Source organism: Sorex fumeus, unplaced genomic scaffold, assembly GCF_029834395.1.
Source record: "Sorex fumeus unplaced genomic scaffold, SorFum_2.1 ptg000048l, whole genome shotgun sequence".
Taxonomy (NCBI): domain Eukaryota; kingdom Metazoa; phylum Chordata; class Mammalia; order Eulipotyphla; family Soricidae; genus Sorex; species Sorex fumeus.
Window position 1 is genome coordinate 5023445 of NW_026606105.1, and position 12900 is coordinate 5036344.

At 45.2% G+C, this 12900-nt stretch overlaps 2 gene segments (V, D, J or C); both read right to left on the reverse strand.

Annotated features, from left to right (window-relative positions):
- Positions 1 to 2034: 2034 nt before the first annotated feature.
- LOC130032384 (T cell receptor beta variable 5-1-like) lies at positions 2035 to 2577 on the reverse strand. The segment is given in 2 exon segments: positions 2035 to 2399; positions 2529 to 2577. Coding segments are annotated over 2 exon segments (414 nt in total).
- A 3562-nt stretch (positions 2578 to 6139) lies between these two features.
- LOC130032385 (T cell receptor beta variable 6-6-like) lies at positions 6140 to 8814 on the reverse strand. The segment is given in 2 exon segments: positions 6140 to 6501; positions 8766 to 8814. Coding segments are annotated over 2 exon segments (411 nt in total).
- Between the last annotated feature and the right edge of the window lie 4086 nt (positions 8815 to 12900).

Below are 12900 nucleotides of genomic sequence, written 5' to 3' on the forward strand. Positions count from 1 at the left end.
AATGCAGGAAGAACAGTGGAATCAAAGAGATGTGCCCGGAGCCGGAGGTTCCTTGTCTTCTTAGCTATTTCTTCGACGTTCTTGAAGGCGTTCCAAGCCGCTCTCTTTCTCCTGCGCAGCTCGGGTGCCAGGTCATTTCTCATGTTGACCTCTCGACCTAGGTACACATAGCTGTTGCATTCGGAGATGGTCGTTCCATTGAGAGCGAATGGGGCGTCAGGAACAAGGCTGTTTCTCATAAACATTGTCTTTGTAAGATTCAGCTGTAGTCCTACCTTTCCACACTCACGGTCAAAGTCGGCCAGCAACTGGTCTCATTCACCTGACCCTTAATGGACCATCTATAAATCTATCAAAAAAATTTTAACTCAGACAACCTGTCATGTTTACTTGGGTGTAACAGAATTGACCCAAGGATGTAGATGCCATCATATCCTCATGCCCCTTGCTCATGACAGGGCAGGGGAGAAAGAGATTCTGTGTCTGTGCTGATATAGCCATACTCCTCAGGTGTTGTTCTGAAGTGTTTGTTTTCCTTTCGTGGGTGCCACATTCCCCTTCTCACATGGGTCAAATAAAAATAATGTCAAAGTGAGGTTCTTAAAAAAAGAGTGGTATTTTATTTTTTGGGGGGGGGAGTTTAGTTGGGTGTATTTTTGGTTCTCTATTCATCAACCCTGTGAGTTAGAACTTGGGGGATCATAAGTAGTTTCGGAGATTGGACGTATGTGACGTTGTTGCATGAAAATCAAGCACCTTCCTCCCTGTACTATCTCTCTGGTCCAATAGTAAAACTGACATATTTCCTAACTGTTTCTCTTTTGAGACAGTTTGGAAATTGCTCATAATTCAGTCATGTGGTTTAACTTTCATAATTCATTGGATGAACTTGTGCGTTTACGTCTCATATGCTGAGGAAAAGTGAGTCGCCTTCTGGGTCTCCAATCAACTCACCAAGCCCAGGTCACACATACTCTGCAATATTTTCTATTTGCTTTGTGGACCCCATTGTAATGATCCCTCCACCTGCTGCGGATATGTGGCAGACATACTTCACTGTTGATAACCAACACTTTAGGACTCATTTTGATATGTGCCATGTCAAATCAGTGAGAGGGTCACCTGCCAAGTGTAGTACAAGCAGATGATCCACTGAGACAGGTGAACAGATATGTGAGGGACAATACCAGACATAAAAACATTATTTTGATCCACTGCAACTATATTCCTGGAGCTACTTAGCAGCTCAGTAATTGACCTGTATGTGTGAAAAGTAGTCTCCAGTGAACCATGGAGATCAAGAGGGGAATAATTATACACTTGCTATTGTAGACCATAAAACTGCCTAGGTCAGGAAATATATGTACTGTCACTGTCTATTTCATATCATGCATTACATGGTAGAAAAAAATGGTCCCTCGAATGTGTACTGAACAGTCACTATGGAATCAAATGCAATCATTGATGTTGCATCTTCTCATAAACATTGTTTCATGTGCAGAATGGACTTGTTTCCATTGCAGATGGAAATTCCATTCACATTGCTGTATACCTGGAAAGTTCATCTGGGATCCACCTGTCCCTGATCCCATGAATGGAGCTCACAGGGTCTCTGTGCATGAGAAACCTAGGGAGAGGTCTTAGAATATATTGTTGCTTCTTTTGGTGTTAAGCATCAGTGAATCTTCTTTACCTGTGTTGTATCTTTCTTGAGATTGTCAGGGAAGAGGTTGTAGAAAACCACTTAGGATTCAGATGTTCCCAGTTGTGCTAATCCGGAATTGTAAAAAGGAAGCCAAGGTAGAGAACTGTCAATAGGAGGAGGTTAGGGGAACATGACTACTGAGGAATAGCAAAAGTGTTTGATTTATTTTACTCCAGTCCTGAAACATGAACCTGGGAAAGATACCTTACCTCATGTGTATAAACTGGTAAAACACTCTTCCTGCTTGACTCTGGCGAATTAAATCCATCCTCAGATACCATCATAAAGGGAATGTCCTTATAGTCTGGACCCTGCTGGCTGGCAACCTCTCACACTGCCACTTCCTGGGCTGGCCAGGGATGTTTTTGTGCAGGAGACAGCTGAGCAGGCAGGGCTGTGAGGCTGCTGGCACAGAGGTACAGGGCAGAGTCGACCACTTCCACGGAGCTTATGCTCAGCTCAGTGATGAAGTCGTTTTTTAACAGTGTGACTGAGAAGCGAACAGGAAGGCTGCCTCTCTCATTCTCTTGCCCACCGTAGTAAGAAACAAGGAAGTCGAGACTCATTCCCAGGGCCTGCTGGTACCAGGCTACATACTGGTGCCCAGACTCATAGTTGCAAGTCAGGGTCACTGGCTGACTCCTTGCTTTGACCAGGTATCTGGGACTTTGAGTGACCTCAGCATCTGCAGGGCCTGTTAGGAAGCAGAGAGAAAGGGCTGAGGGCAGACACAGGGGCGCCTCCTGCTGCAGTTTTCAAGGTGGGCAGGGGGTTCCCAGGCCTGGCAAAGCACCACCCAGCCCCCCCCATGCCCAGGACTCACCTGCTCCCAGGAGCCCAAGGGCCACCCAGCAGAGGAGCCTGGAGCCCATGGCAGCCTCGGGGTCCAGACAGCCCCTAGGACAGGGCAGGCTCCAAGTTCTATCCTCCTGGTGCTGATAGGAGCCTCTGCTGTGATGTCACTGTGTAACGTCACTTTGTGATATGCCCTGAATGCAGCCAGTTTCTTGGTCTGAAGCACCATTGGCCTTTCATAAGATTCTAGGCATCATTTCCTACTATGAATTCTTCCTACATGATTTGGGTGCCTTTCCTTCCATGCACCGTATTCTCAGGCCTCCTTTCTCTGACTTCAGTTTCTCATTTTGCTGCTCCGGCTCTTTTTACCTCCTTTTCTGGTCCAGCTTCTCCGCTGTTGACTGAGGTTCCAGGTGCATTTACACTACCAGGGCTTAGGAGGCTGAGTTAGCTCATGTACATTCCAGAATCTTCTAGTGAAACCAAACCAACTACCTTCTCTGCCCTGGAATCTGTTTTTCTTTTGAGCACATTTCAGTTTCCTCCTATGGTGCCTGGCATTTTGTGGGTATATGGTGCCTCCTAGTGGCCTGCAATTCAGCCTGATGGATTTACATGTGTCCAATTGAAATGCAGAAAGTTCCTCAAAGCCCCTCTTCACCAACTCCCAAGTTACTCCCTTTCAAGGATCGTTTTTCTGCTTTTCCATTTGGACCATGTCACCATCCACTGTCAAGTCTGATGAGGCAAAGATTTCTAAAGGAATGTTTTATTAATGGGATTTATTGTTGCATCATTGTAAGACTTATGCTAGATGGAAAGAGACCAGACAGAGGCATTCAGACCATGAAACTAAAATTTCTCAATTGGGAGCATTTAGGACTCCTGCCTTCCAAAACTTCTCCAAACCTCTCAATTACAAAGGTAAGTTTTACACCTCTTCCGGCTTCTGACTGACCATGATCCCAGAGGCACATATACCAATCTTGGAACCCAGGGGCTCTGGCAGTAATCCCTCTAGGTTTATTACTAAAATATCAGAAATCCAAACTCGTGTGGCCACACGACATCACATGCTCTTCATAATCAGCAATAGAAAACAAATTTTCTGATGATGTCTTTGTGGCAGTTCTGAATGTTGGGGGAAAATTCCAAATGACAATGTAGGGTCTTTTGTCATAATATTGAATGTGTGAGAGAGAGAGAGAGAGAGAGAGAGAATAAATTGGAAATCTGCCACACAGGGGATGGGGTGGGTGGGAGGGGGTATACTGGGGTTCTTGGTGGTGGAAAATGTGCACTGGTGAAGGGATGGGTGTTTGATCACTGTATGACCGACCAAGACTTGAACTGAAAGGCTTTGTGACGGTTCTCATGGTGATCCAATAAATAAATTAAAAAAAAACAAAGCTCAGTTTTATATATTTAAACCATTTCTACATATCAGGTAGTTCACTCTATGAAGAATAATCATGTATTTTGTATGTATTTTATTATTATTATTATTATTATTTTGGTTTTTGGGTTACACCCGGCGATGCACAGGGGCCATTCCTCGCTCTGTACTCAGGAATTACTCCTGGCGGTGCTCAGGGAACCATATGGGATACTGGGATTCGAACCCTGGTTGGACGCGTGCAAGGCAAACGCCCTACCCAAAGCTATCGCTCCAGCCCCTTGTATTTATTTTTTTGAATTAATGGATCCTTGAATCCCCCTCAGCCGACCTTGCTGGGTTCTGTTATAGTTTAGGAAAATTCATCTTGGACTGACCTTTTGATCTCATTGCCTGGATACACAATATTCCTAATATTAAACATCTCTTCTGCCCCTTTTACCTTCATGCATAACTTAAACTATCCTGTCACAGTCACTGTCCTACCTTTGTTGATCGATTTACTCAAACAGGCACAGTAAGGTCTCCATTGTGACACTTGTTACTGTGTTTGGCATATCGAATACGTCAAGGGTAGCTTGCCAGGCTTTGCTGTGCAGGCTCTCCAAGAGGGATGGAGGAATAAAACCTGGGCCGGCCAGGTTGGCTGCATGAAAGGCAAATGCACTACCCACAAGCTCCCCGTGACATATTCGATATGCCAAACACAGTAACAACAAAAAGTCTCCAATGGAGACGTTACTGGGCCCGCTCGAGCAAATCGATGATCAACGGGAGGGCCTTTAATTAATTAAAAAAAAACTGTGCTATCGCTCCAACCCTTAAAATATCCTAGTTATCAGAAATTTATATATTGACTTTATACATATCCAGGTTGGAGAATAGGCTATATTTGTGTAAGTCCCATAGCAGTTGACTATGGTATCACACAAGCTCTGATGTTTGTTCAACAAGTGAACATTTCTTTATAAACTAAGACTGACATCTCAGTTGTGGAGGGACACATTCACCCTCATGTATTCTGAATTCCTACCATGGAACTCAATATGCAATCACAGGACACCAAAAGCAACCTTCCAGCACCAGCCAACTGAAGACTGGCCAGGAGCAGTTCCCTCCTGTGTTTCTTTCTGTCTGTTACAATGCAGCAATATTATTTTGAAATCAAATCTTGTGGATTTTATTCATTAAGATGCTCCATGAGTCATAAACTGAGTCTGCTAGACAAGACTTGCCCAGGAGAAAATGTGCAGAGAGGCCATTTTTCCAGATGTGATCTCAGAGCGGATGGGAAGAGGGACCTTCATATTTGTTCTATTGTAACTTTATCCTAGGAGACTTGAGATCCTGGGTTCTTAGATGAAAAAAGCATAGAAAATATCAGCTCTCAATGGAACAAGTTGTTTTCAGTAAAGTGGAAAGAGATCATGGATAATTATTTTTGGAATTATTTGATATGATTTTGGCTCTTTTGGCTCTCTGCTCAACTCTTGGCAGAAATCAAGAATATTCTTTTAAATTTTTTTTTGTTTTGTTTGGGGCTACACCTGTCAGTGCTTAGGGCTTACTCCTGGCTCTGCGCTCAGGGATCACTCCACTACTAGGTTCAGTGCTTGGGGATGATACTTGATTATCTGTATCAAACCCAAGTTGGCTGCATGCAAAGCAAGTGACATACCCATTGTAAATCTCTCTGGCCTTTCCTTGGGGCAAGCATCTCTATAACACTCTCTTCTGCTATGGCTAATCCCTCGACTCCAAGGATGAAACTCTCATTTGTCTCATTTGTCATAAGATCAGTGTTGCTGAGCTCCAATTCTGTGAATCCATGCTGTTCTAGATTGGAAACTTAACTTGCTGAGAAGTTAGAGACATGTTTCCTAGAATACCCTTTCCTTTCAGGGCCTGATGCATTTGTTTGTCTGGGAGACATTGCTATGCGATTTGAAATATAAAAGGAGCAAGAGAATCCCAGCTTATTTCTGCAGGTGGAGGTCAGACTGTGAGAAACAGTGAGAGGTTCAAAGTGTCCAAAAGTATTTCCAGTATTGTTTACTGAGAAAAAAAATTTGGCAGCTGTGGAAACAAGGGAACATAGACAAAGCCACCTCCACTTCAAGCTCCAGTCTTAGCCAGTCTGACCAAGACTCCCCACAGAACCTTAGCACAAGTGAGTTCACATGCATGACTGAAAATGCAGGGCTCCAGACTCCTGATACTGAGAATCTGCAAAAGCTCTGCTAGGGTCTGTGGGGGTAGGGCGCCCTGTGTTTGTGTGCAGAGAGGAGACAGCCCTGCAGCGCTGTGGACTGACTGCTGGCGCACCAGTACACAGATGTCTGGGAGGGCACAGCCGACTCCAGCGTGAGGGAAAAGCTCTCGGTCTTCTCTCTAGTGACGCTGTACCCATCTGCCACTTCTCCTTTCTCCATGCTTTTAGCTCCGATGGAGTAATAGATCAGCTTTAGGCCTTGTCCCTCATCTTGTCTGTACCAGTACATGTAGTCATGCTTCATATCCTGGGCACACATCAATGTCACACTCTGTCCTTTCATTATGAGCTGGAATATGGGGGTCTGAGTGACACCAGACTGTCCCAGACCTGTAGAAGAAGAAGTCAATACTACAGACTCAGCAGAAGAAGGCTGAGCATGGGACAGGGACAATGTCACCATGAAGGAACCTTACCCAGATCTCACCTGCCTGAAGTAGCCAGAGGATCACACAGGACAGAAGAGGATCGCTCATGGCAGGGACAGGGGAGAGGAGCAGTGTCTGCTGTGTGTGTGGTGGTGAGAGGGGATGGTCTCCTTATGGACACATCATGAGGTGTCACCTTCCTGTCTGGGCTCACCCTCCCCAGCCCCTGTGCCAAGGCCCCGCCTTTGCTCAGGGAAAGTGAAAATTCATGCGCAAATGTGCTGCTTTCAATGAAGAATACATTGTCATATATTGTCTGAATTAAGATGCCTTGTCATTTTCTTTGCCAATTTTTGACTTAGATATTTCAATCACATGGTGTCATTTTCATAATGCTTCATATTTATTCAAGCAAACATGTGTCGAATGTTCAGTGTACTAAGAAGCGTATGTGCTCCCGATGCCCTGACTCCTGCATCCCAGGTCTCGAGTCCTCTTCTGACTTGGTTACTGACCATGGGGTTGAAATTGTCCCTGCACCTGCTATAAATTTCCTCCTGGGTATCCATCCACCTGCTGAGCCTCAAACACTGGAGATCACCATGTGAGAACTCATAGTTCTTCCAGTCTGCTCTATTTTAGGAGGAGGGATGCTGTGCACTGCAGCAGGAGCAGAGGATGTGCTGACTCAGGTGCAAAGAGGTGGGAAGATATCACGAAAAGCAATTAGGAAAATCACTAAGATCTGTGATGTTCATGTCCATGGTGGGCCAAGGGGGAACCGGGATGGAGGAACAGTGTTTGAGTCCGTGTTGCTCCAGCATTGGAACATGAAAGTAGGCTGGTAACTCCTTTAGATTCATTCAAACCCATGGTAAAGCAATACTTTCCCTGCATGACTGTGGAGCATGAATCCATTCCCATAATAAAAGCAGAGGTAGTATCCTCCTTATAATCTGGGCTCTGCTGCTTCAAAGTCACCCTTTGACACCAGCATTGACTCAAACCGCCCCTACCAGTGAGAAGATGTGAAGGACTTCCCTTCCCACAGCCTGTCTCCCTCTAGGGTGACTGGCAGTAAGTGGGTGCACAGTGCCTCCTGGTGACTGACAGCGCACAGACTCATGGATATGCCCTCAAAGATTAGCTCCTTCAACCCACTCTCAGGCCTTGTTCCATTTTATTAGAAAAAAAATTGTGTGAACAGAAATGTTTCATGACTAAAATGTTAATGATTCTTTATGTTCCTTTTCTTTCTGGTTATTATATAATGTGCAAATCGAGCACCTTTTTATGCAATTTTGTTATTGTTTTGTTTGTTCTTTTCTCAGTTGTTGGTTGAGAAAGCACAACTGAAGTAAGCCAAGTAGCCTCTTTCATGGGTGGACACTGGCCAGGCTCATGTGATGGGAGTGCGGGAACTACATGCCGTAATTAAGGCCATCAGTGGATGTCCTTTGCTTTGAGTTGTATGCTTCTTAATGTCAGGAACAGAGCTGGGATACCGTGCGAGAGGTATAATATTTCCAGTCCCACTTTGGCTCTAGAAAAAGGAAGAGTAGGGTCTGACTATGATGCAAGGTGAAGGGAACACAGGTTTGGAGAAAAACAATGTGATTGAGACCTTCGTCCTTTTCTCCAGTATTTGACTCAGGTAATACTCCTAGTAAGATAACACAGAGAGACTTTTCTCTGTATAGGCTGCGAGTGACTGGCTGGGATCTCTTCATCTCGCTTCCACTTCCTGGGTGGCCAGGGGTGTTTTTGTGCAGGAAGCAGCTGAGCATGCAGGGCTGTGAGGCTGCTAGCACAGAGGTACAGGGCAGAGTCAGTCACTTCCACAGAGCTTATGCTCAGCTCAGAGCTGGAGTCCTTCTTGAACTGTTGGACTGAGAAGCGACCAGGGATGTCTCCTTTTTCTCTCTCTTCTTCATTGTAATACTGAATGAGGAACTTGGGGCCCTGGTCCAGGGCCTGTTGGTACCAGAACACTGAGTTGTGTCCAGATTTATAGGAGCATCTCAGGATCACTGGCTGACTCCTTGCTTTGACCAGGTGTCTAGGACTTTGAGTGACCTCAGATTCCGCAGGGCCTGTTGAGGAGCAGAGAGAAAGGCTGAGGCAGACACAGGGGTGCCTCCTGCTGCAGCCCTCCTGGTGGGCAGGGGGTTCCCAGGCCTGGCAAAGCACAGCCCAGGCCCCCACCCCCCTGTGCCCAGGACTCACCTGCTCCCAGCAGACCAAGGGCCACCCAGCAGAGGAACCTTGAGCCCATGGCAGCCTCAGGGCCCAGGCAGCACCTAGGGCAGGGCAAGCTCCAAGCTCTGTCCTCCTGGTGCTGATAGGAGCTTCTGCTGTGATGTCACTGTGTGATGTTGGTGTGTGATGAGCCCATGCCTGTGGGCTGTCTAGCCCATGCTGAGGTTGGTGGGATATTCTCTGTGAGACCTCAATAATCCCACCACAAAAAATGGGCAGGTACTGAACATGGTTCTCACATTTATTTTACTCTGACTACACCTCTTGAGCCAAATTCTCCAGTCTTATCTGTCCAACTTTCCTCCCCCCTAAGTTTCCTCTGAGCTTATTAACATGGCCTTTTTTTGCAGAATAAATCTCCAGATCGTCTATCTTATCCAGATCATAATAGTGATATATATATATGGATTTACTCAACAAAGTTAAACAATTTGCCCACAGAAACAGTGAAAGCTCTTCCTATCCTAACTGTCCTCTCTCTGACTCCCGTAGGGTGCCTTGCAAAAAGTTCAAGGAGTCAAGATTGGAGGCCAAGGTTGGTGGAAGAAAAAGGAGTCTATTTGTAAAGGCAAGAGTTTAGGCTATCCTGGAAACTCTGGGCCCTGAACAAAGGGTCCACTCTGCAATGGTCTACACAAGCTAATTTGCATTTAGACTGACAACGTTATAAAGAACAAAGGGTTTTGCATAGAAGTAACTGTTCTGTGCTGGCTGTCTCACTCTGTGGTTGGAGGCTCTCTGTATGCAATCCATCACCACCTTTCTTCACAGCCTCCAATGCCCTCAATGTCTTCCAGTTTCCCACATTCTCTGGAGTGGTCTTTCGCTGACTCTTATAGGGCACCTTGTTGTACGTATGTGACTCACAGCTCACATTCACTATCTAAGCACAGGTCAGACTTTCCCTTCAAACCTCTGCCCTGCAACACACACTTACCCCTGTCATACCTCATACCTCCGCACACCCACTTCCTCAGATACTAGCCTGGGTTTTTTAAGTCTGTTCTTCCAATACAATCTTAAGGAATAGATGCAAGTGATTGAAATGATTTGTTAAGAAAGAAATAGTTGCGACACCATTGAAATTCCTATCTATGCAACCATGGATGAAAGAAACCAAAACACTCAGGCAGATCAAAAAATAAACAAACAAATAAAACCTCTCATAATCTTATATGGATAGATTTTGGATTGGGTTTGGCTCCCACATACCTAACTTTTGGGAGCTTAATTTCTTGGTAAACTTGGTCCCAAGTTGTTGGGATCCGGCCAAAGGCACATCAGCAATTTGGGGGTATCATGAAGCCTGAAGGCCATCAAGCTGCTGATGCACTCGTCCCGCAGGTACAGGTTGACCTTTTGATGATGTCATACCCCCTGGATTGTTATTAATCAGACATCTATTATTTTATAATATAGTCTTTTTTGTGAAAACATAATACTGAGGAGAAAATTGTGGAAATGTCATTGTATTCTAATTAGGCCAACTGTGCAGAAGAAGCCAGATGAGGGAAAAGACAAGTGGATTATCATAGTCATGAAGGAAACGTTGAAATGCCTTTGGAATCCATGCCATAGCTTTCCCATCCATTTTCAAGAGCCACCTAAGAGGAGTCATTATGGCAGATATTGATTTCTCTCAACCAGCACTGCCCCTTATCCAGTAGAAAATGAGATGGGACATTTCTAGAATTAGTTTTACCATTCATTCTTGATCATTCACTTGTTCATTTGCTTTGTCGTTCCATTAGGATAAACACTCATATATGGCAGAAATACCTCTCAGTAAACGGATGAACCATGTTTCCCTCTTTGAATTTAAAATCCGTTTCTTCAGAAAAGTAACCAAAAAGCTGGGGTTGATGAGAAAGTACAGTGGGTAGGATGCTTACAGTGCATGTGGCTTACCCAAGATTGATCCCTCATGGCCCACCATGCACCACCAAGAGTAAACCCTGAGAATCCCTGTGTGTGCCCACCCCATGCCTCCTCGCCTCCAGTAATTGAAACCTAGCTGGAAACTTTTTTTTAAATTTTTATTAGTGAGACATCATGAGGTACAGTTGTAGACTTACAAATTTTCGTGCCTGGGTTTCAATTATACAATGATCAAATACCCATCCCTCCACCAGTGCCCATTTCCCACCACCATGGAAACTTTTAACTAGCCTAAATCTTAGGTCCTCCAGGTAGTAGGCACCAAGAAGTCTTATCAGACTTGAGCAGGAAGTGAGCAAATGCTCCTGCAAGAAGCTGATGACTTGCGGACAACTTAGGTGCAAGAGGAAGTAGTCTCTTTGGACTCAGTCCCTGCTTTGTCAGAGGAAACAGGCTTTGCAGGCTCTGAGAAGGGTTGAGTAGAATACAGTGAGAGACTATTTTATAGTCAGAGGAGAGAGTTCCACGGCTGTGCAGACAGAAAGCCAAGACAGAGCCACCTCCATTCCAAATTCTAGTAGGGTCCTCGTCAGGCTAAGACTCCCCAACAGGACCTCAGCACACGTGAGTTCACAGTGCATGACTGAAAATGCAGGGCTCACACATGCTAGGAGAAAAGGCAGCTCAGATAGAGAAGGGAGCACCAAATAAAGGATGTTGGGAGGATCCTCCCAGGATGGGAGAAGCATGCTGAAAGTAGACTATAAACCAAACATGATTGCCACTCAATGTCTCTTTTGCAAACCATAACACCCAAAAGGAGAGAGGGAACAAAAGGGAATGCCCTGCCACAGAGGCATGGTGGGATGGGGGGATGGGGGGTGGGAGGGATACTGGGATCTGTGGTTGTGGAAAATGGGCACCGGTGGAGGGATGGATATTTGATCATTGTATAATTGAAACCCAAGTACAAAAATTTTTAAGTCTACAAGTGTACCTCATGGTGTTTCACTAATAAAAATTTTTAAAAAATACAGGGCTCCAGGCTTTTGATTCTGACAATCTGCAAAGATTCTCTGGGGCCCTTGGGGAAAGGGTGCCCTGTGTTTGTGAGCAGAGAGGAGGCAGTCCTGCAGTGCTTTGGACAGACTTCTGGAGCACCTGTACAAGATGTCTGTGAGGACACAGAATCCAGCTTGAGGGGGATGCTCTCAGTTTTCTCTTTAGAGATATACAGAGAGCTGTACACAGCCCTCATGACTATAGGTCCAACTGAGTAATAGACCAGCTTCAGCTCTTGTCCCTCTTCTTGCCGATACCAGTACTAGCTATATAGCTATGTGCCAATTCTTGGGCACACATCTTTGTCATGTTCTGTCTGTCTTCAGAAGCTGGAATTTGGGGGTCTGAGAGACACCAGCCTGCCACAGACCTGTGGAAAGAAGGAGCTTCTGATACTGCTGAGGGCTGAGCATGGGACGGAGGCATTGTCACCATGAACGGACCTTATCTTGGACTCACCTGCCTGCAATAGCCAGAGAGTCACACAGAACAGGAGGGGGGCTGATGGCAGGGGTAGGGAGAGGAGAGTCTGCTGTGTGTGTGGTGCTGAGAGAGGATGGGCTCCCCAGAGGCTCATTCTCAGCTATTACCTTCCTTCCTGAGCCCTAAAGCCCCATCACAAGGCCAGACCCATTTCTCAGAAAATTAAAAAGAAGATGACAAACTTCTTAGAATGAAGAAAGCATTCTAAAATGACTTGGGTTTTGTTTTGTGAGCACAGTGGGCAGTGCTTAGGCTTATTTCATGGCTCTACACTCAGAAATCATTCCTGGTGATACTTGGAGGATCAAATGTGGTTATAGGGATAGAAACTATGTAAATTGAATACAAGACAAGAGCCTTACCTAGTATATAATATCACTGGCTCCTAGATGACATGACTTAGCAGCCTTCTTTTCAAGTGTTTGTGACTAATCACGGTCACGTCCTCCCATTGTTCATCGATTTGCTCGAGCGGGCCCAGTAACGTCTCCATCATGAGACTTGTTGTTACTGTGTTTGGCATATCAAATACGTCACAGGTAGCTTGCCAGGCTCTTTGTGACTAATATCTCTTGCATCTGTTACAGCTTTCCTGTTTCAACAGATTTATTCATGTGAATATGTTTTTAGTTCTTGAATAAGTGAGAAGTCTCCTAGATTCCTAATGATGTTTATGATT